The 24075-nt window shown below is 35.4% G+C and overlaps 1 protein-coding gene across 1 annotated transcript; it reads right to left on the bottom strand.

Annotated features, from left to right (window-relative positions):
- Positions 1–825: 825 nt before the first annotated feature.
- LOC140157983 (uncharacterized) lies at positions 826–22914 on the bottom strand. Its single transcript, XM_072181232.1, has 3 exons — positions 22891–22914; positions 21130–21718; positions 826–1145 (listed from the first exon to the last, which is right to left on the bottom strand). The coding sequence occupies exons 1-3, from the start codon at positions 22912–22914 to the stop codon at positions 826–828; spliced, it is 933 nt and encodes a 310-aa protein (XP_072037333.1).
- Between the last annotated feature and the right edge of the window lie 1161 nt (positions 22915–24075).

Here is a 24075-nt window from a genome sequence, read left to right on the forward strand (position 1 = left end):
TGCGCAGGAGCTCTTGCCCCCCCCCCCACCATGAAAAAGGTAAATTAGGCCTACTTCTGAGAGTTATTAATTAACCTCATATTTGGTCATTTTAACCTTAAAAACTCAATTTTTAAGGTTAAATAAATTGCATTTATCCCACTTTTGTACCATTGGCCTATATGCCACCAGCTTTAATAGCTTAAATATGGCATTTGTACCATAATTTTTTTTTCAATCCCACCTCCCCCCATGTCAAAAATAAATCTACGCCGGGGACACATTCCAAGCAGATCCCATAACTCCTCAGACCCACTCCACCCCTTACAAACCCAAACAGCATGAACGATGCCTGCCCCTCATTTATTATGTTTGCCCCCGCTTTCCCCCCACCCCATCCCCAAATGAAAATGTCTAGTTACGCCACTGTGGGTAATTGTTCGATTTAGTTGAACATTACAGCATTTTATTTTAATAGTAAATATTTGACACGAAACAATAATGCATGCAGTATTAAAACTGAATTTACGGATAAGATGCATAATAATATTGCTATATCTTCTACTTAAATAATTATAAATATTGTACCAACAGATAACTTCATGTGAGATCTGAGAAGACTACTGATATCAGCAGTAGATAGCACGTTGGTTGCTTTCCTTTTTAGGGGAATCACAGATTCCTTTCCCATTAGGCTTACAGTTTTACCCTTTTTGGGATGCAAGAAAAAATTCACGAGTATAAAGCATAGACGTATCATTCATCTTCGAGAGCGGGCTAGGCTTAGTAGCCTCAAGGCCACCTTAAGACTACGGCTTAATAAGACTCCTGTCGGGAAACTCGCCCTTATTGCCTTGACCGCTCGGGCAAGTTATTAATCGACGAGAAGCATATTGTATTTGTCATAAGATGTACTGCTACTGCTGCTACTACCACTACCACCCTAGTACCACCTATACTACCACCTATACTACCACCTATACTACCACCTATACTACCACCTATACTACCACCTATACTACCACCTATACTACCACCTATACTACCACCTATACTACCACCTATACTACCACCTATAATACCACCTATAATACTACCTATAATACTACTGTGGAGAATGGATATACGATCGGTCTTACGCCCCCTCCCTTCCTGAGCGGTGCTCCCTGAGAAGAAGGGATCAAAAGGAGTGCTTAGGTTTTGATGGATCCAGAATAAAACACGAATAAAAGTCTCTCCGAAACTCCGATATTAAGCGAGTGCCTCTTTTATACCATTATGAGCTAATTCATCCCAAGTGGCATACCCCAAATAACAAAACCGCCACATATGGTGGAGAATCCGGGTAGAGATTCTGTGTAACCTCTCGCAGGATGGATTTTAACAAACTGTGAAAAGGAGACTTAAACAAAATGTGACTTTTCAACGTGTGAAGTTTCGTCTGCCGCGAGCGCACGTGCGGTACGTACCTGCATCATGCAGCGGCAGGCAGCCTAGGACGGGGCATCATGGACTATTAAAGAAAGCGTAGGCCAAGGGCGAAAAGCATGAAAGACTGGCAGCAGATTTTGTTTTTGACGACGTGAAGTTACAGTTTTGGAACGCTACACTGTTAAAAATGCATGTAATATTACTAAGTGAAATCGTAACTTTACAGTAAGTTTGGTGTCAAAAAACAGCCGACAGGATTAATTAAACAAACCGAACGTTTTTTGCAGTGATATATGCGGTATAATTACAATTTAAATGTAAAAAAAAATATGTCGGTAAAAATACCATCGTATTTGAGAATAGATCGTGATTCCACGTTGACCGTAGTATATCTCTCGTAATAATAAGTGCTTCTATTTGTAATTTTACAGATATTTTCATGTTAGGATAAAGAAGATACTATTTATACTATTTTTGGGCGGTAATTTTACGAAGAATACCGTAACTGTTAAAAACGCATGTAATATTACTAAGTGAAATCGTAACTTTACAGTAAGTTTGGTGTCAAAAACAGCCGACAGGATTAATTAAACAAACCGAACGTTTTTTTGGCAGTGATATATGCGGTATAATTATAATTTAAATGTAAAACAAAGTAAAAAAAAATATGTCGGTAAAAATACCATCGTATTTGAGAATAGATCGTGATTTTACGTTGACCGTAGTATATCTCTCGTAATAATAAGTGCTTCTATTTGTAATTTTACAGAGATTTTCATGTTAGGATAAAGAAGATACTATACTATTTTTGGGCGGTAATTTTACGAAGAATACCGTAACTGTTAAAAATGCCCAGTAAAATGCCTGTAATTTTACTATTACTGAAATTGTAAATTTATAGTAAGTTTGGTGTCAAACAACAGCCGACAGGATTAATTAAACAAGCCGAACGTTTTTTTTTGCAGTGATATATGCGGTATAATTACAATTTAAATGTAAAACAAAGTAAAAAAAAATATGTCGGTAAAATTACCATCGTATTTGAGAATAGATCGTGATTTTACGTTGACCGTAGTGTATCTCTCGTAATAATAAGTGCTTCTGTCTGTAATTTTACAGAAATTTTCATGTTACGATAAAGAAGATACTATTTATACTATTTTTGGGCGATAATTTTACGAAGAATACCGTAACTGTTAAAAATGCATGTAATTTTACTAAGTGAAATCGTAACTTTATAATAAGTTTGGTGTCAAACAACAGCCGACAGGATTAATTAAACAAACCGAACGTTTTGTTTTGCAGTGATATATGCGGTATAATTATAATTTAAATGTAAAACAAAGTAAAAAAAAATATGTCGGTAAAAATACCATCGTATTTGAGAATAGATCGTGATTTTACGTTGACCGTAGTATATCTCTCGTAATAATAAGTGCTTCTATTTGTAATTTTACAGAGATTTTCATGTTAGGATAAAGAAGATACTATACTATTTTTGGGCGGTAATTTTACGAAGAATACCGTAACTGTTAAAAATGCCCTGTAAAAATGCATGTAATTTTACTATTACTGAAATCGTAACTTTATAGTAAGTTTGGTGTCAAACAACAGCCGACAGGATTAATTAAACAAGCCGAACGTGTTATTTTTGCAGTGATATATGCGGTATAAATACAATTTAAATGTAAAACAAAGTAAAAAAAAATATGTCGGTAAAATTACCATCGTATTTGAGAATAGATCGTGATTTTACGTTGACCGTAGTATATCTCTCGTAATAATAAGTGCTTCTGTTTGTAATTTTACAGACATTTTCATGTTACGATAAAGAAGATACTATTTATACTATTTTGGGCGGTAATTTTACGAAGAATACCGTAACTGTTAGTAATTTTACTAAGTGAAATCGTAACTTTATAGTAAGTTTGGTGTCAAACAACAGCCGACAGGGTTAATTAAACAAACCGAACGTTTTTTTTTTTGATATGCGGTATAATTACAATTTAAATGTAAAATAAAGTAAAATAAAATTCTGTCGGTAAAAATACCATCGTATTTGAGAATAGATCGTGATTTTACGTTGACCGTAGTATATCTCTCGTAATAATAAGTGCTCCTGTTTGTAATTTTACGAAGATTTTCATGTTAAGTTGGACCAACCTTAATATGGCGGTCGGAATGCCGACATCAGGCCAACATTGGTAAACAGTATACTGTTGTCTAAGTCATAGGAATGGTCAAGTTTATATTTTCTATTTACTAGGCGTATTTGAATGTGACATCAAATAAAGACTATAATAGCCCAGTAGATAAACTAATAATAGTAATAATAATTATTATAAATTAAAAAAATAATAATAATAAATAATAAAAACAATACTAATAGGCCTATTAAATGATAACAATAATAATAACACTAATTAATAATAATAATAATAATAATAATAATAATAATAATAATAATAATAATAACACTAATAATAATAATAATAATAATAATAATAATAATAATAATAATAATAATAACAATAATAATAATGATAACAATGACAATGCTTAGTAGCCCTAAAAATAATAATAATAATATAACCCTAATAAATGTAATAAATAGAATTAATATTTATAGCAAAATAATGTTATCAATATTTACAGTAAATTTGATCAATATCCCTCAAAAGATGCACTTTAGCAGGTTTAGTTATAAAAATATTGCTTATATTAACTTAAAATACTTCATCAAATATAGAAACCGCGTTAGCTCAGTCGGTAGAGCATCAGACTAATGACATAGAGGTCCCCGGTTCGATTCCCGGTAGGTACCCTAAGGTAAGTGACAAGTATTTAACAGTCCCAAACACCGTTATTTAACAGTCCCAAAAACGCCGACCGTTATTTGACAGTCCCAAACACCGTTATTTAACAGTCCCAAAAAAAGGTTTCTTACTGCTTTGTTTTTTTAACAAGGTTTTACTGTAAATTAACAGTAACCCTGTGGTTATTGTATTTTATTGCCAACTGTTATTTAACGGTTCGGAACGGGGTTTTTTCTTACAGTTTTATTAGCCGCCTGTAAAAATACCGTTGTTCAGTAGTTTTATTTTTCACAGTTTTACTGTAAATTAACAGTTATTCAGTATTTTTATATAATTTACACCCCATCGTGATTTAACAGCGAGTCGTATTGTGAATCCCAGCTGCCAGCGATAAACGCTGTTTTTTACAGTTTTATTAGCCGCCTGTAAAAATACAGTTTTTCAGTAGTTTTATTTTTCACAGGGTTTTACTGTAAATTAACAGTTATTCGGTATTTTTGTATGTTTACACCCCATCGTGATTTAACAGCGGGACATATTTTGAATCCCAGCTGCCAGCGATAAACGCTGTTTTTTTACATTTTTTATTTTAACAGTGTATGGACCTGAAGGAATTGGCAGACATTTGATGCATTACATACAGACAGTTTGACCCAGGACTTCGACAAAAAGTTTACAAGTTTATTGACTTCGCCCTTGTGCCGTGATTTTACAAAAATATGGATTTTTATCAGTGATTTATGTGTGATTTTAAATTCAGAACGTTAAGCCCATCTTGCTTCGTCTGAAACAGGTATTTTATTCTGATTGAAATGTCTACAACTACAATGTTCTACGTGGACCATGTTCTGCTGAATCAGGTGAGGAACTTGAAAACGTCTGCTGTTGCAGAAAAATATTTGGGTTGGAACACTTTGCCTGTTGACGAGCATCCCGTATCCAAATATACGATGGAACCCAACATGTAAATGTTCTGAGCTTCAGAAGATTGGACTGCAATGCATCCAGCAACGTGTCTATTTTTCACCTGTAAAATCGGTTTTGGGGACTGGGCCGCGGAAAGACGTGGAACATCAGAGGTTTGGAGATGACAATTTGAACATTAGATAAATCAAAGAACAATAGATTAATAATCAAAATTTATATCGTACAGAAATCAAAGTTTATCAATCAAAATATAACATGCTGCTTTTTGTTTGGAGAAAATAAGTTGTCGGACAGTTACTTTTTACAACAACAAGGACTTAAATATTGACAGTTTGACTTGGTTATAATACATGACATTGATGACTTGGATGTGATATTTTCAAATGTATGTGTGATCACATCTCATGATTTTTTTTTTTTTTTTAAAAGGGAACAAAAGAAATCCCGAAAATGAACATTTGGATATTTTGTAAATGAGATATGGACAGTATTAACGCCTTTTACAAAATGTGAACTGATGAAAATAGACATTGGTTGAACTTTGTTTTTATATCATCATGTATGTTGTAGTCAATAAGTAGTTCTAAGTTTCAAAAATGTAAGCTAAGGAGTAGTAAATTAAGCCGTAATTTTAAGATGTAGTTTAAGGCACGGGAACGCGCGCTGATAATTGTAGGATTTTTGGCCAGCGAAAAAAGTGTGCGAAAAAGGTGACATTTTTGAAAGGTTTTATAGTGATGTGAAAACTCCCGCTGGGTCGGTGGAGATCTTTTTTTTTATTTGTCCAGTCCATTGTGAAACAAAAAGGCTTGTATATCATGGGTATTTGATGCCAGGTATAAGCAAATAATTATGTTCGTTGTACGAGACTAGTTGTAACCGCAATGCAGTTAGCAACCTGGACAACAGATTCTTTTGTTTAGCAAGGCTCACTCAGTCATTTAATGTGGCAATACAAACGATCGAATTTGGTGTTGAAACGAGCTAAATTTTGAGTTACACCTTTTCAATGTAAAATTAATTTTCTCGGCCAAATGAAATGCAATCATTTTTTTTTCAGTAAATGTCAGGTCAAATTGTAGTGCTTGATACTTATTTTTTTTTCAAATCCTAGTGTTAAACTTAGGCGTGAAATTCAGTCATTTCGTGTAAGATTTTCGATTTTGATAGGCTTAAACTCTGCCCGCGAGCCTTTTCTTGGATCAACCTTTTAGCTTTTCAAAGTGTATATTGTTCGCTAATGAAGGATTTTTCCCAACTTTCTAACGCACATCACCGTGAGCGATATATCATAGTTTTGTCAGAATTTACGTTTTGATTTCACCATTTTTTCACCGGCTGAAATTTTTCAAAATCAACGCGTGTAATATAAGGCTAATAATACTAGCATTGTGGATCGATATCCCTGGGTTTAATAGGAATACCGGCATGATACAGTGTTGCCAGAACTTCAATATAGCAACGAAATTCCCAGGCCTAATAGCGCTCCTATACTGATCATGTTTATAGCACGATGAGGATATTTCATCATCACGTTTAATAGTGATTCGGACCAATGTGTTGAAATTTGCTTCTCCTCAAAACAACTTTGCCCGAAGGCTTACATGCAATTGGGCAATATTTTAAACAAAACTTTCTTTTACAAAACATTATATTACGCTGTATGTTTTATGATCAAGCAAACTGCTTGGAACACACTTCCAAAGAAATAACCTTCGTAACGCCCCGGCGTAACGCCCCAGACTTTCGTTATTTAAACGCCAGAAATAGATTGTCCTTATAAGAACCATCAGAGATTGTGGCTTATATAAGAACCGTTCATTATCATTGTTAACTTAAACAGGTTTATGTTTTTAAACATCTTTATAAATTGATTGTTTTTATGTTTGTTTGTAAATTTCGTGCTTTACGCGCTTTGAGTTCCTCATCAGAGATTGTGCCTTATAAGAACCATTCATTTTCATTGTTAACTTAAACAGGTTTTTGTTTTTAAACAAAACCTGTTCAAGCAATTATTTAAAATTGCTTGCCTAAAAACAGAATAACTTGGATGTTAATACTTGACGTAGTGTTTCAATTGTCATGAAGGTGACTGGGTATGGTGCCTTTTGTTTGTGTTTGTTTGAAACTGCTTTTGGAAACCCACCGAAAGTCATAGGCCCTAATGAAGCAGCCAAAACAATACCAGGTTAAACATGGAAGTTTATAAAACTTATTAAATAACCTTAAGGAAAAAAACAAACATTTGTGGCAACAATAAGCCTTGCATTGAAAGTCATGGTTAAAGTGTGTTGATTACCACACCAAAGTTTCCCTACATACTTCCTACTACCCACCTCACACACCTCTGCACCCACCCCACCCTATAGGCCTACATGTACATGATATTACATAATAATATATAGCATAGCTATATATTTAGGTATAGCGCTTAATTATGACAAATATGATTAGGCCTATATATAGGCCTACATGTCAAATTAAAAACAAACCCGAACACTGATGAATCTCTACAGAAACCCGAACACAAGTCTGAAGGGTGTAATGAAAATGGCAACCCGCGATGGGGGGGCGGTGGGTAGGTCATACAAAATTCACATGGAGATAGGAGGGACAGAAGATTAAAATCCCCTATAATAACACGCTAATTTTTCTAGGTTTGGACCGTGGATTTTCATGAACCTCAAGCGTGCGTCTCTTAATACGGACTAACCTAGGTAAACAAACACACAGACAGACAAAATGGTTTTCATAATCATGGAATCCATATAAATTGAAATTGCAGGCTATCACGGGAGCAAATTTTTAAAATTCACCTCATTTACCAGAAAACCCAATTGGGGATTTGGGCTACCAAATCGCTAGTCGGGCAATCTTCATGATCTTTGCTTTTCAATGGAAAATTGCCCTGGATGACAACAATGAAAATATCGACTATTTCTGCTGGTTGCGCACGAGATAAAAGCACCGAGTTTGACATTTTCAGAGCATGAAGGGAAAAAGGGTAAAATAAAAACGGAAATTCTGACAAAACTATAATATATAGACCCACATGATGTGCTTTACAGAGGTGGGAAATATCTTTCTTTAGCAAACTATATTAGTTTGAGACGCTAAAAAATCAATTCCGTAAAAAGCTCGCAGGCGAACTCAAGGCCTATAAAATCAAAAATATCACACTAAAAGATACAATTTGATGCTTAATTTTAACACCAGGATTTAAAAAAAAAATGTATACTTAGTATCCAAGCACCAAGTTTTTAACTGACATTACTGAAGAAAAAAATATTGCTTTATATTTGACCGAGAAAATTAATTTCATAGCAAAAAGGTGTATCTCTGAATTGTGCTGATTTTAACATGTATCGATCGACTTTTAGCGCGACTAAGCATTTCTAAAGAATCGGTTGTCCAGGTAGGCACAACCATTTGAATAGCATACGTCCTACAGCGATAATCTTTCTCTGATTTGAATGCCGCCCTCTATATCTAATATCCCAGGAACAACCCATGGCGCTGAGTTTATACTTGGTGATCGCTCAAGATTATTGCGATTTCAACTGCGAGACAAAACTAGAAGCTTTTGTTATTGTAGGAAAGTGCTTTTACTTGATTGATTGCTAATCAATAACTCACAGCTTGGCGACTGATTGTAGATCACTATAAATCGGATGCATTGTTGACCCCGCAGTTACGGTTAAGAATACTAGACATACACCGGTTAGTCCATGCTAAGCCAAATAAAAAAAATGATTCGTTGTACGCCCACCTCCTTCCTCACTCTCTGGGATCAGTCCATATTTTTTTATCTTTCAATTTTCATATTACATTAAAAGGTTTCAATACATGAGTGAAATGTTAATGCATATTTACAAGTTTATTAGTCAGCATGAATCACTTGCAAGTGTCTGTGTGGAACTCTAAGGATCTTACCCTCATTAATGATAGTTTCGTCGTTTTCCTGGCATATGCTGAAATGCCCCAAAACTGCTAGCAATGTCAATTTTACATGAAAGCTGCTTTATTTGGGCAATTCAGCAAAAAAACAAAAACAAAAAACACAGCCCCCGCCCTCCTCACTTTTCCAAAAGGTGGGATGCGAAACAAATTAAAAATTTTATGTGGCCATATAGCCGGGCGCTATGTTGGTATGTTATCAGGCCAAAAGGATGTATGCTACGTGTCGGATGTATGTACTGTACTTCTTTTGTCGTGTTACAATAATCGTGATAAAAAGTCCCGAACATTTATTTTAAAATTAAAGATAACACGCATTCTTCTGTTTAGCTTTTTTGGACAAGAACTTTTGTGTGAGCACAATAACACGGACAGTTTTTTCTTTCGGGTGGTAGAATTGGTTGTAAATTGACAGATTTACGAGGTTTTTTGTAATTTTTCGTTTACATAAAAATGTTACTAGAAAAATGCCAAAAATATCACATTTTTGGCCAGTAAATTTAAATTTTGTTCTGCCTATAATGTAGCTTCGACTTAAAAGTAAACATATATATGGGACATATCATATTTTATTGAGGTGTTCTATGAATGCAAACTTCGCAAAGATCATGGTGCGTCACAACAAATTCCAAAAAAATATGGCCACTTGCATGATTTATTTAGGTATTTACGTTTAAAACGATCCCTGCAGCATAGTCTTTACCCAAGACGAAAATTTAAAGTGTGCGCTGAATTTATGCGTGACCCTATCATAATTATATGGTGCTTGCACGGAAGGTTATTAGTTCAAATCATCCACCAGACACGCTCCAGAAGACATGCAAATGCATGGAGTACAATACCAATCGCCTGTTTAACTGGTATTGATCAAAGTAATTCTTTTGTACTCCATGCATTTGCATATATGTGTCTGGTGGATGATTTGAACTAATGACCTTCGTGCAAGCGTTCTATATTCGGGATCATATTCTTTAGGATAGGTCCTTTTAAATCGGAAATTTTCCAAACATTTCAGTTTAAATCCGGGTGGTGTCGCGTAAGCTGGAAATGAATCTTTTCTATAAACAAGAGAGACTTGTGCCAGAGACTTGTGCCAGTCTAGGGGAGTGTTCATAAAATACTTTGGTGGGTGGGTGGGGGGGGGGGGAGTGGGGGGGCGGGGGTGGTTGGACAAGTTGGAACCTCGGACGTCAAAAATTTTTGATTCCCTAAAAAGGGTGGATTTTTTGTTTGTTTTTTGATCCCCCCCTTTTTATAGTCTAAAAATTTTTTAACCCCCCTTCAAGTCCTAAAATAAACCAAAAATATACATCACTATTCACTAACAGTAGATAGATCTTTTTTGGGGGTTGGAGAAAATGTCTTGAAGTCTATTGAATCCAGCACCTTTTGCCGACAAAATAAGATGTACAAATGCGCGCGAAGCGCGCAAAAAATTGCCATATTGAAGCTAAACTGGTGAAATATAGTACAAAACTGGAATTAATTTGCGCGTAGCGCAAGAAATTGGCACTTTTTCGTTTAAAATTACCAAATATGGGGTTAATTTTGGTTAGAAACCCATATACAGGCGCCAACATTGGGGGAATGATTGTATGGACCATACCCCTATCAAAATATTAGGGGGGATTTATCACCAATCCCCCCGGCACACCGACACCGCCTGGCTAATAATTATTTGGTGCAGAAGGACACTAAAATGAATACACGGGATCGATACACGTGAATTGCTATGCACGATTTTGATATCAGACGAAAATCTTCTGATACCGGGTTAGAAAATTTTGTATATCTCCCGTCATGATTTTTTTTTTTTCTCAAGAAACCAGATTTGGTCTCATAAACTTGGAAATACGTGTTGAACAGATATGATAGTCGCTAGAATGCGCTTTGAAAATTGGCCGTGCGCTTTGAACTCAAAATTTGACCATTTTATATTGCGTTGGTCCTGTTATGGACTACAGCGTGCAGCGTGTAGTACAGCTGCACTCACTGTAGGCAGTATAAAGTCGATGACCATTGACCTCAATGGGGTATACAAGCTTAATCACGCACAACCAAGATCGATTACCCGGCTATTGTGAGTAGCCTTAGTTATGTCCCTCGACTAATTATTAGTTTAAAAGAGCTTTAAAGGTTTGAACCAAATGGCTAATCGTGGCTGTGGATTTAACCTACCATGGCGATTCCTGCCATGAAGATATAGGGTCGATGACACTGTGCCCGGGATCTACTCCTATGGTCAATAACTCATTAGCTAAAAATTACCGTTTGGAGTTATTACTCATTGGAGTCTGTGCATTGGAGTCATAGTGTTACACCCAAATTGTAAAGTGCGCACATTTTACCCTGAAATTGTTTTGATCCCCCTATTAAGGACTGAATTTTTTATCCCCTTTTAGGACCCAAAATTTTCTGACCCCCAATATTTTCCAACGCCAAATCGATCTACATGGCAGAGGACCACCATGCATGCCATCTGTGCGAAATTGACCAAGTTTAACTCGTGCGCATATAATATGCATGGAATAAAAGTTAAATTAAATATAGAGTATTACAACTTGAAATTATCACAATGTTGAAATAATTCATTCCTTCATGTTTTATTTCATATATCACAAAATAATAATAATAATAATTATAATAATAACACTAATGATAATATTAAACAAATATTAAAACTTTACAACTTAATGTTATAAAGTTAAAATATTCCCACTTTTATGTTAAATCATTGGCCATTTATTTGTAGCCTATAGTATAAAGATACCACATAATCTACATTTTAATGTGAAAGTCTGAAAGACCATAGTTGAACCAGAGAAGGTGAAATTTTGAATAAAACAATATATAATAATAACAATACTATTAAATATTGCTACTCTAAATATATGAAAATAAATAAAACGTAGTACTAAAATGAAGCAACCTTCCCAGCAAACACAAAACATTTTCGAGATCATTCGCAAACGGTTAGAAAAGGTTGTCAGAAAATGTTTAAATGTCGGGTTATATAAAGGGTATACAGACGATATAAAACGTTGTTTTCAAAAATATTTGTTGATAACTTACTGTAAATATTCTAACATTATGTTATTTAAGTGTTGACAAAATATTTCACACAAAAAATGTTTGGAATTTTTATTAACAATAACAGTTTGAAAACATTTTAAAAATATTGTTGTAGTGTGTTTTCATAAAAAACATTTTAAAACGTTTTAATGACCTTTATATAATCCGACATTTAAAGGGGCATTTCGTGGTCCACAGCATCATCCCCCCACTTTTTTCAAAAAAAAAGTTGAGATTTTTATATCACTGGAAACCTCTGGCTATATAATGTTTAGGTACAAAAAAATCTTGCAGATTAATTCGTTTAGCAAAGATATCGTGAAATTTGAATTTCGTTCTGGTATACCAACACGAAATTACAACACATTGTCTATGGAGCAGTATAATCATGTATAACTCGCAAAATTGGAATCAACTGAAATTTTGGGAATAAGCTTTTTTCGTGGATATCTACTGAAAATTGTCATAAAAAGAGGATGCTATGATCACGAAATACTCCTTTAATGTTATTAAAAAGTTTTAAGCAAAACCAAAACCCAAAATACAACCTGCTTACAACGTTTTAAAAATGTTTTGTGTTCGCTGGGTTAGGGCCTACTACAAAAATGTATTAATTGGAAAACACTTCAGATTTATTGTCCTGCTTTTTACCAAATAAAAATAATAATAATAATTTCATTGTAGGCTGAAAAAGCTTGTCTCTCAGCCTATACCTCAGCGTGCAGTTAGGCCTATATGGCGTTTTAATTGAATTTAGGGCAAAGTGCATTTTAATATAACATTTTTCTGCTAAATTGGATTGGTAGGCTATTGTTTTGTTAAAATAATTACACAAAAACAAATGATACGAGAAGCAATATTGTATAAATAAATTGTATAAATAAAGACAAAATGACAAACGTTTTCAACTGAGACGAAAATCTAGGTATTTTCGTCTCATGTTTTCAAGTTATTTGACAAGTTTATAATATTCATCATGTTCATGCTGTTTGTGTGGCCTATAGGATGTTGCGAAATGATATAGGCCTTGGCCTATAGTTAACATGTTAAATTAGGCCTATGATAAAATAGGCTATGTTTATAATTTCTTTAATATAAAACAAAATCCTACATATTATAGTATATATATAATATTATCATCGTTTAATTATTATTATAATTTCGTTGTTGTTTTTTTAATCGTAATCATAAAGAATAAATTAAGTCATGGCATCCTGCTGCTGAATCCAGGTACCTGGCTGAATCACCTCGTAAAGTATTAAAACGTGCCGCCATAGTTCATCCACAATCTTGATTCTATTTTTACGATATTTTTATCGGATCATTATGTATTGGACACAATAGATGAAGTATTTGATTGACAAAGTTACCCCTGCGTCCCCACACCCGCGGGCCCCACACACTGTGTCCCCTAGCTGCTTGAATACATCTGGCCACCAAACATACTAGGCCTATCAGATATCTGACTTTTGCAGTTCTGAGTTTGATCATGCTAATTATCGATCATCATGTCATCATTGTTGAGAGCTAATCAGCTATGATAGGCCTACGTGTACGTTTCCAGTGCGTAAATTCTTATCCATGACGATTGTCGAACGATTTTACCTTGTATGAACTTTGAACTTTATTAAATCCTATCTGATTTTTTGAGCCAGTCCCATAGGCCCTAATCGTTGCTATGCGCCATTGTTACTATGCAGGCAGACGCAAAACTAGCTAAAACTGCTGATAGCCTATAATGTTGGCAACGTCGAATTTGCGACGGCGTTTTACAATATTCTTTAATACAATCACCACCATGCGTACACATTCTCAGAATCAAGTATTGACTTTATCCCTTTTTACATCAAGCGCACGTCCTTTTTCAGGTTGGATAGTAGCTGGATTTTGATTGGTTCACATGCCATGAGGTCATCGCGAGATGGCGTGTTTCTCACAAGAAGCCTAAAAAGTTTATTACGGGACGCTAAAGACGTGTAGGTGACTGAATGAATTGTCATAAATGTCTAAATCTTTGTATGATATCCTACAAAAGTAGGCAGCGCAAGGATAGTCTTTCATGTTTAAAAGTTTGGCATTTGTACGAAATAGTACATTGGTACTTCACAAGTTGCCCTCCTTTTTCGTATAATGTTCCTAAATGTTTCAATGTATGGAAAGAGGAAAATGATTTAGAGACTAACAAACAAATGTTTTGGTAAAACAGACATTTTGGAAGTTCACATTTACTTCGTTCTCCATGTTTCATGTAAACCGATTTTCATTGTGAAGATCGTCAGCGTGTCCCCTGCGCTGGCTGCCAAATTATGAGTAAATCAGGATGTGGTTGTGATTGTGTTTCAAAGTTTTTGATATTTTTCCCTTTTCCAATTTATGAGTATTTTGTGCAAAACTGCCGCAAATTTTCGTGGTGTTTTCATGTCATAAATTTTGTACAAGGTTTCTTTTTAAAAATGCATTCAAAAATAGCGTGTGCTCTGTATTTTTGCATGGAACATAAAATTGCATTTTTTGAAAACATTTGCTCCAGACATGTTGACTGCATGTACATGTCTGAACATGATTGCTAAATGGTCACCCTCGTACATGCATGCCTTTTATCTTGTGCCGCTTCCGTAGTACCTGCGCGTCGTCGCGTTACACAAAGACTTTTGATGTACCATTATATGCTTATAGGTTAATGAACGCGTATTACTTATTGGGAGAGAAATTAGACAAAATAATGCACGCGTGCTGATGTTGATGCGTCTAATGCACGAGCCCCGAAGGTGTCTGTTTTACCAAAACATTTGTTTGTTAGTCTCTAAATCATTTTCCTCTTTCCATACATTGAAACATTTAGGAACATTATACGAAAAAGGAGGGCAACTTGTGAAGTACCAATGTACTATTTCGTACAAATGCCAAACTTTTAAACATGAAAGACTATCCTTGCGCTGCCTACTTTTGTAGGATATCATACAAAGATTTAGACATGTTGTTTTTTACAAATAATCATAACAAAAGCTCGGTGGATCTCGCTTGGAGGGCGAGGGGGTCATGTGGAGAATGGATATACGATCGGTCTTACGCCCCCTCCCTTCCTGAGCGGTGCTCCCTGAGAAGAAGGGACCAAAAGGAGTGCTTGGGTTTTGATGGATCCAGAATAAAACACGAATAAAAGTCTCTCCGAAACTCCGATATTAAGCGAGTGCCTCTTTTATACCATTATGAGCTAATTCATCCCAAGTGGCATACCCCAAATAACAAAACCGCCACACTACCTATAATACTACTTATAATACTACTTATAATACTACTTATAATACTAATAATACTAATACTAATAATACTAATAATACTAATACTAATAATAATAATACTAATAACAATAATACTTATAATAATAATACTACTAATAATAATACTAGTAATAATACTAATAATAATAATAATACTAATAATAATACTAATAATAACAGTGTTGTAGGTCTCGAGACCGGTCTCGAGACCAGCTAAGCCTGGTCTTGGTCTCGGTCTTGGTCTCGGGACCTGCTGGTCTCGGTCTTGGTCTCGGCCCTCCTGGTCTCGAGGTCTCGGTCCGAGACCGGCTTCGAGACCAGTAAAATAGCACCATTCTGGTCATTTGGCCATTCTTAATTCTGCTCAAGCAGTTTTCATGAATTGAATCATTTAAAGATTAACTAAATCTCCAATTAACATTCTCATTCTTTACCTCAATTTCTGCTCAATTATTTATAATTACACCCAATTATTAATTGTCCAGAATCCTAGATTATATTTACTTTTACAGCTCCCTTAAAATCTCTTTAAGCAACACATTATATTTCTTTGCATTTGCCCAAATTGAATCATATATACGAAAATTACACGTAGGCCTACATCATTCAAAAAGTAGGAACATTAGTTATTCCAAGCAAAATTAATACAGAAACCCTTCTTGGTTTTCTTCATAACATTTCAAAGGACTCAAAGGTTACCAAATAATGTTTAAATATCTACTCTAGACGCTAGGAAAGGTTATGAAACGTTTTCTTATTTTTTTACAATATGGTTTTGTTGTACATAATGTTGTTATAAAGTGGCAAAACATTTATTTAATAACATTTGGCAAAAATATTTAACAATTTTATTTAGCATTTTTATAGTACTTTTGATAATAATTAAAAATAATTAAATAATTATAATAATTAAATAATTTAATTAATAATTTAATAATTAAAAATCTTAAATCTTAAAGTCCACATTATAGACCTTAAGTTATTAAGGTGTTGAACAACGTTTTGGGAAAATGCTCTGCAACACGTTTGGCCTCAAAATTATATTTTAAGGGGGTACTACACCCTTCAATAAATTTGTGACTATTTTTGCGCTTTTCTCAAAAACTAATAACACACTGGTAACAACATTTATATATATTATAGGGGCAAGGAATCCAATTACTACACTGGAATTTCAGTGACCTAATACAAGCGGTTTGTTATTTATGATAAGAAACAAGGTACCGCTAGGATGTACCTCATTTCCTCATAATTATACTGAACCGCTTGTCTTGAGTCACTGAAATTTCAGTGTAGTAATTAGACTCCTTGCCCCAATAATATACGTAACTTTTGTTACCAGTGTGTTTTTAGTTTTTGAGAAAAATACACAAATATTCACAAATTTACCACAGGGGTGTAGTACCCCCTTAATGATTTTGAAATTAATTTTTTAAAAGAAACATATCTTCTGTTTTCCGAGGATCTATTTTTTTTTCAAATTCCATTCATAGCGGATAACGCTTAGGGAACAACCCAAAAGTTCGATGAAGCCCTATAAACGAAAGTCCTTTCGTTAGTGGGGGAGGGGGTCAGAAAGTCCGATTACGTTTGTAAAAAAAATAGTCAAAACATCGGTCAAACTTGATCTTTTTTTAAGGAATTAATAAATCATTTTCCAAATTTTAGTATTTTCCGAAGTACGATATTGACATTTTACACTGGTTTTTTCAAAATGATCATATCAAATCAATATGGAGTGCAGTACTCGCAACCGGCAACGTCATTTTTAAAGCAGCTGTCCCAGCAAACACAAGACGTTTTTAAACGTTTTAAACATGTTATATTTTGGGGTTTTGGTTTTGGTAAAAACGTTTTAATAACATTAAATTGTCGGGTTATATCAGGGAACTTCGATATCTGGGAATTGCGACTGAAATAGATCACGATTCACACAAGTGGTATATCATCTCTACGAACTGAATAAGCCTTTTTGAAATATGGCGGGCACAAAAGGAGAGGGCGTACTTTGAAGTGATTAATCTTTTGTCAATACAAAAGATTACTCACTTCCAAGTACGCCCTCTCCTTTTGTGCCCGCCATATTTCAAAAAGGCTTATTGACATAGGTCAGTGTATTTCCCGGCATTTGGTCACAGTTTAATCAATATGATAAAATATGTTTAATACATTTTATGGTATTAGAACTATTCTACAGTAAATCAGTTATACCAAGTAACTGATGAGACATAATGATATTAATATCTTCCTATCACAAGGCGTGGCTTTTTACTTCCACAAATGGCAGTAGTGGTATATCATCTCTTCTCAACCTGACTCGAGCATTCTCACCCCCTGGTTACTAGTATATAAAGGTCATGAAAACGTTATGTATGAAAACACACTACAAAACTATTTCTACAATGTTTCCAAAATGTTATTGTAAAATATTTTGTTAAGAACATTATGTTAGAATATTTGCAGGAGGTTATCAAAAAATGTTTTTAAATGTTTAATATGAAAACGTTTTTTACCCTTTATATACCCTTTATATAACCCGACATTTAAACGTTTTCTGGCCACCTTTTCTAAACCTTTGGCGAATGATGTCAAAAACGTTTTGTGTTTGATACCACATTCTTTTTTATTTTAAAATCCAGCAAGTCCTATTTTTTCCGTGCCAAAAAGATAATGAAGAAAAATCAAAAATATTTTAAAATAGAATGCATAAACGTGATCAATATCCTAGCTTTGTCACACCCCTCCACATCCCCATACACCATAGCGACGGCCCCTGTATCCTATACATATACGTGTTGGAATTTTCGATATTTGTCACTTACGTTAGAGGGGAGGGGGGAGGGGGTTAGCCTTCTAACGAAAGGACTTTCGTTTATAGGGCTTCATCGAACTTTTGGGTTGTTCCCTTAATAAAACTTGCAACATGTATCATAATGATCAAAGGCGCATCATGAAGCTTTATAAGTGTATTTTTTAGCTTTTGGGCACATACATTTATTTTTGCGCGTTTCGCGAGCATAAAAAAGTCTCAATATAAGTCCCAAATTAGGCGTATGCTCGTTCCCTGACCCCAATCAATTTTACTGCTTCCGGCACCTCTGTTCATTTTTCAAGCCCGTTCTCGGTCTCGGTCTTGGTCTCGGACCTGCCGGTCTCGGTCTTGGTCTCGGTCTCGGACCAGCCGGTCTCGGTCTTGGTCTCGGACTGCCTGGTCTCGGTCTCGGATAGGCCGGTCTCGACTACAACACTTAATAATACTAATACTAATAATAATACTACTAATACTAATAATAATACTACTAATACTAATAATAATACTACTAATACTACTAATACTAATACTAATACTAAGGGTCTTTTTATCTTTTCAGTTTCCGTAAGTCTTTTGTTCAGATTGTAATCTGACTTCTTTGTTAACTCTGAAGTACCAATCAGCTTATTTCAATAGAGATGATTGCTTATGTCAATAAAACCGGGAGAGAAAAGATTACGTTAACACCAGTGTTTTAATGGTTTAGCGCCCTCTCGTCTTTACATTGGTAAATTGATCTACATTAATTTGACAAAATGTAATGCCAATCCGAATGACCATTGGTCCACCTTTTTCTGTAAAAACGTTGCAAATAAGCCCTAAAATCACAATAGGTCCGCTTATGAGCCTGTCGAACCCCAAAGCACTTGTGCATGGCCATAGTGTCGCCCTTCCATCAATGTCTATCTCCCTATTTTGCTTCCTCCTGCCCCCCCTGCTCAGTCTCCTCCCCAGTCCCTACTCTGTCCTCTCGAGTTATTCTCTTTCTAGTCTTTCAGTCTCTCCCTCTCCTCTCTTTCCTCCTCACCCCTCCCACTCTCACTTGTTCAGTCTCAAGTATTTCCCTCCCTCCCTCCCTCTCCATCCTTAGCGAAATTTATCAGTATGATCCATGACTGAAAATAAGCTCTACAAAAATAAACATTTAAAATAAACCCGAGCCTTGCATATAGACCCAACCAATTATCAGATTAGCTTGCCATTGGTACGAATGAATAGAATACATTATCTTTGCTCCAATGCAATTCTTTTGTATTGCATTTCAATATAAAACATGATTACCAAATCACCACTTGTACGCGCCTCATTGGGAGATATTTGACTATTTTAGACGCTCGTTTCATCGCCAATATGAAAGACTTTTGCTTATAACTTGGCAACATGGTCAGTATATATTCCAATGCAAGACTTTTTTTACGAGCCACTTACGTCTAGGCGTAAGTGCATATACACCAAACACAAGTCAATTGAAGCCGTACAATTTCCCGCTAATTTACCGTCGTTTTATCTTTTCAGTTTCTGTTTCCGTAACCGTAATAGTTTTTGTAAGTCATTGTTATTCTGAAGTGGTAGTCTCCCAGGTGTGACCAATCTTTTATTCTAGCCTTTTGTTAGTTACTGAAAATTTGAAGCTCGTGAATTTCAGTTTTCGTTTTGTTAAGTTATATTGATTTTTTACATAAAATCTTGAGATGTGCGGTTGGGTGCTAATCTAGACAAAAGAAGAGTCTAAATTTTACGGTCCTAAATTGTACGGCTTTAATTGATTTGTGTTTGGTGTATATGCACTTACGCCTAGACGTAAGTGGCTCCTAAAAATAGTCTTGCATTGAAATATATACTAACCATATTGCCAAGTTATAAGCAAAAGTCTTTCATATTGGCGATGAAACGAGCGTCTAAAATAGTCAATAGTCATCTCCCAATGAGGCGTGTACAAGTGGTGATTTGGTAATCATGCTTTATATTGAAATGCAATACAAAAGAATTGCACTGGAGCAAAGATAATGTATTCTATTCATTCGTACCAATGGCTTCAGTCATGGATCATACTGATACATTTCGCAACGGATGGAGAGGGAGGGAGGGAGGGAGGGAAAATACTTGAAACTGAACAAGTGAGAGTGGGAGGGGTGAGGAAGAAAGTGAGGAGAGGGAGAGACTGACAGACTAGAAAGAGAAGAACTCGAGAGGAGAGAGTAGGGACTGGGGAGGGAGTGGGGAGACTGATCATGGGGGGGGGCAGGAGGAAGCAAAATAGGAGATAGACATTGATGGAAGGGCGACACTGGCCATGCACAAGTGCTTTGGGGTTCGACAGGCTCATAAGCGGACCTTTTGTGATTTTAGGGCTTATTTGCAACGTTAAAAAAAAAAAAAGTGGACTTTGTCATTCGGATTGGCATGCATTTTGTCAAATCAATGTAGATCAATTTACCAAGAGGGCGCTAGGCCATTAAAAACACTGGTGTTAACATATTTTTTTCTCTCCCGGTTTTATTGACATAAGCAATCACCTCTATTGAAATAAGCTGATTGGTACTTCAGAGTTAACAATGAAATCCGATTACAGTAACTTACTGAATGAATCCCTTGCGTTTTCGTATCTGAACAAAAGACTTACGGAAACTGAAAAGATAAAAAAGACCCTTAGGACCGTAAAATTTAGACTCTTCTTTTGTCTAGATTAGCACCCAACCGCACATCTCAAGGTTTTATGTAAAAAATCAATATAACTTACCAAAACGAAAACTGAAATTCACGAGCTTCAAAAATTTACAGTAACTAACAAAAGGCTAGAATAAAAGATTGGTCACACCTGGGAGACTACCACTTCAGAATAACAATGACTTACAAAAACTATTACGGATACGGAAACAGGAACTGAAAAGATAAAACGACGGTAAACTAATACTACCGATACTACCGATACTACCGATACTACCAATACTACCGATACTACCGATACTACCGATACTACCAATACTACCGATACTACCGATACTACCAATACTACCGATACTACCAATACTACCGATTCTACCAATACTACCGATACTACCAATACTACCGATACTACCAATACTACCGATACTACCAATACTACCGATACTACCAATACTACCGATACTACCGATACTACCGATACTACCAATACTACCGATACTACCAATACTACCGATACTACCGATACTACCGATACTACCAATACTACCGATACTACCAATACTACCGATACTACCAATACTACCGATACTACCAATACTACCGATACTACCAATACTACCGATACTACCAATACTACCGATACTACCAATACTACCGATACTACCGATACTACCGATACTACCAATACTACCGATACTACCAATACTACCGATACTACCGATACTACCAATACTACCGATACTACCAATACTGTATATGTACACGGAGGCATCTCCCTACACCAGAGGATGATTTAAGGAAGCCCCATCATGCACTGCAAAAGTGTTATCACTAGAGTTTCAACTGCCACTTTACTTTTCAAATCCCATTGAACTCTGTGCAAAAGATGTTGTTTTAGAATTGTGCGTGTGTCATTATTACTTGGTCGATTTCAGAATAAAAGTGATGTGTGTTAAATGATAATTCATACCTTCTGTAGATAACATAAAATGTGAAATCGACTAACATCTTCACAGCGTTTTTTATGTAAATATAACTGTACAAATTCAAATTAAACCATGTACGTGCAGTACGTCTATATATGCAGTGGACGAGTAGTGGTGTCATGTTCGCTCACACAGCTATGCTAACCGCAAGTAACATAGTGGAATGTTGGGAAGTGCTTAAATCATCCTCTGTCCCTACACTGACCAATGGATTTCACTTGAGCACACACACAGTACATCAGTAGTACCTCATATTAGCCCGTTTGTAATTTTGGCAAAAACATGTTTTGATGAAGTTCAAATATGCACCCCTAAATATCAATCAATAAATCTATAACTTTGGCAATCACCTAACAAGAAGTTCCCATCTACTGTAGCCAACTTCATGATTTAAGATACCAATCAGTGATGCCAACGCCGCGCCTTTGGCGCACAATTGGGCTACTTGGCGATCACTTGCCGCTACTCAAAAAAGCATGCCGCTACTAAAATTTGCCAGTCTCAGGCCGCGGCACTAATTTGATGTATTTTCCTTTCAATTTAGCCGATTTATAAAGGTTTTGAGTCTTTGAAGCTCCAAATTGAAATTACAATGGGTTTTGTGACCATTTTTTGATCGGTCAGTAACTTCCCAGTAAGTACCAGAAGTTTCAAAGTCAAGTGCTTTTCCGCCCAATTGGGTGTTTTGCGTTCTAAATTCGGGTAAATCCGCCCAAATATCCGGTATTGGGCGCTTTTTTGGAAGCTTAAAAAATTGGGCTACTTGAGAATCTTTTACCGCGGCCTGGCGAGTCAATGCGCCGCGCCTTGACACTGAAAAGTTTTGGCAACACTGATACCAATAGTTTTCTCTCCACAGCAAGCTAAAGTGAAATCTACAGGTTATTTGTATAAAAGAGTGATTTTAATGTAAATTTTCTCCAAATTCCAAGATATATTAGGCGAGTGAAGTTTTTGTATACTATACACCTATCCGACTTCGCCATTACTGCGGTGTCCCTGATGTAAAACTGCGGTGTCCTGAGGTCGGGGTTCTATCCATTATTTATTGTGTGCTATACAGAATTGTACCCGGGAATTGTACACAACAGTGATATTCAATACACAATCATGAGTATTGAATTATGAATTAAATCTCCCGCTCTGGTACATCTGTGTTGCCGTCAATAGAGGGCCAAATACAGTAAACGCTTCTCGGATTGGTGTATACTATATATATTTATCTAATTCCATGTGCAATTTCATAAAATTTCTCAACTATTTAGGGGTGCATTTTGGATGATGAAATTTATACCCTCTTTAATAGGATTCAGAATTATGCAGTACCGTAGGCCTACATGCACAGTATACTCTATATAATGACCATGGTAATATCTTAAAATTGCACATGAAATTGGTTCAATATTGTTATTATAATATACAAAACTTGACTCATCCAATATAACTTGGAATTTAGAGAAAATTTGCAGTAAAATCAAATTTTAATGCAGATACACTCCATGGGAAACCGAGTACATGGATGCGTCTCATGTGTAAAAAATGTATCACCAAATTTTGACAACTTGTTATTTAAGTAAAAAAACATGTAATTAAGTTGATCTGTAATGACGAATTTTTATGCAAGGTTTCCGAATTTTGCACTTTTTTGGACTTGATAATTTTTGGGCCTTGTATGCAAAATTCGGAAACCTCGCACGAAAAATCGTCACTACAAATCAACTTTATTACATGTTTTGTGACTTAAATAACAAGTTGTTATAATTTGGTGATACAGTTTTTTGGTCAAATTTGTTCATAATTTTTCTTCCGTGACTGCCATCTTGGATTTGGACAAAGAAATAAAGAACAAAAAGGCTATTTCACAAGACCATATCTCCGAATGCATTTATGAAAACCCGTATTTATAAATGATTTCTTCTTGTAAGTAGGCCTATTTGTATGAATCACGTAATCCATTTTCAAGGGTTACTGAAAAGGCGTTTTTTGAAAATAATGAATTTGAATCTGGAAATTATTCAATTTTGTGCAATTTTTACTTGGTGTCCATAATCTGTCCAAACTGCCTATTCAAAACACGCATATAAAATTGGCCATAACTTCAGAACCATTTATCCTATTGAGGTCATTTAAAGACTGAAATGCTCCAC

This window comes from Amphiura filiformis, chromosome 7 (genome assembly GCF_039555335.1).
Source record: "Amphiura filiformis chromosome 7, Afil_fr2py, whole genome shotgun sequence".
NCBI classification, from domain to species: domain Eukaryota; kingdom Metazoa; phylum Echinodermata; class Ophiuroidea; order Amphilepidida; family Amphiuridae; genus Amphiura; species Amphiura filiformis.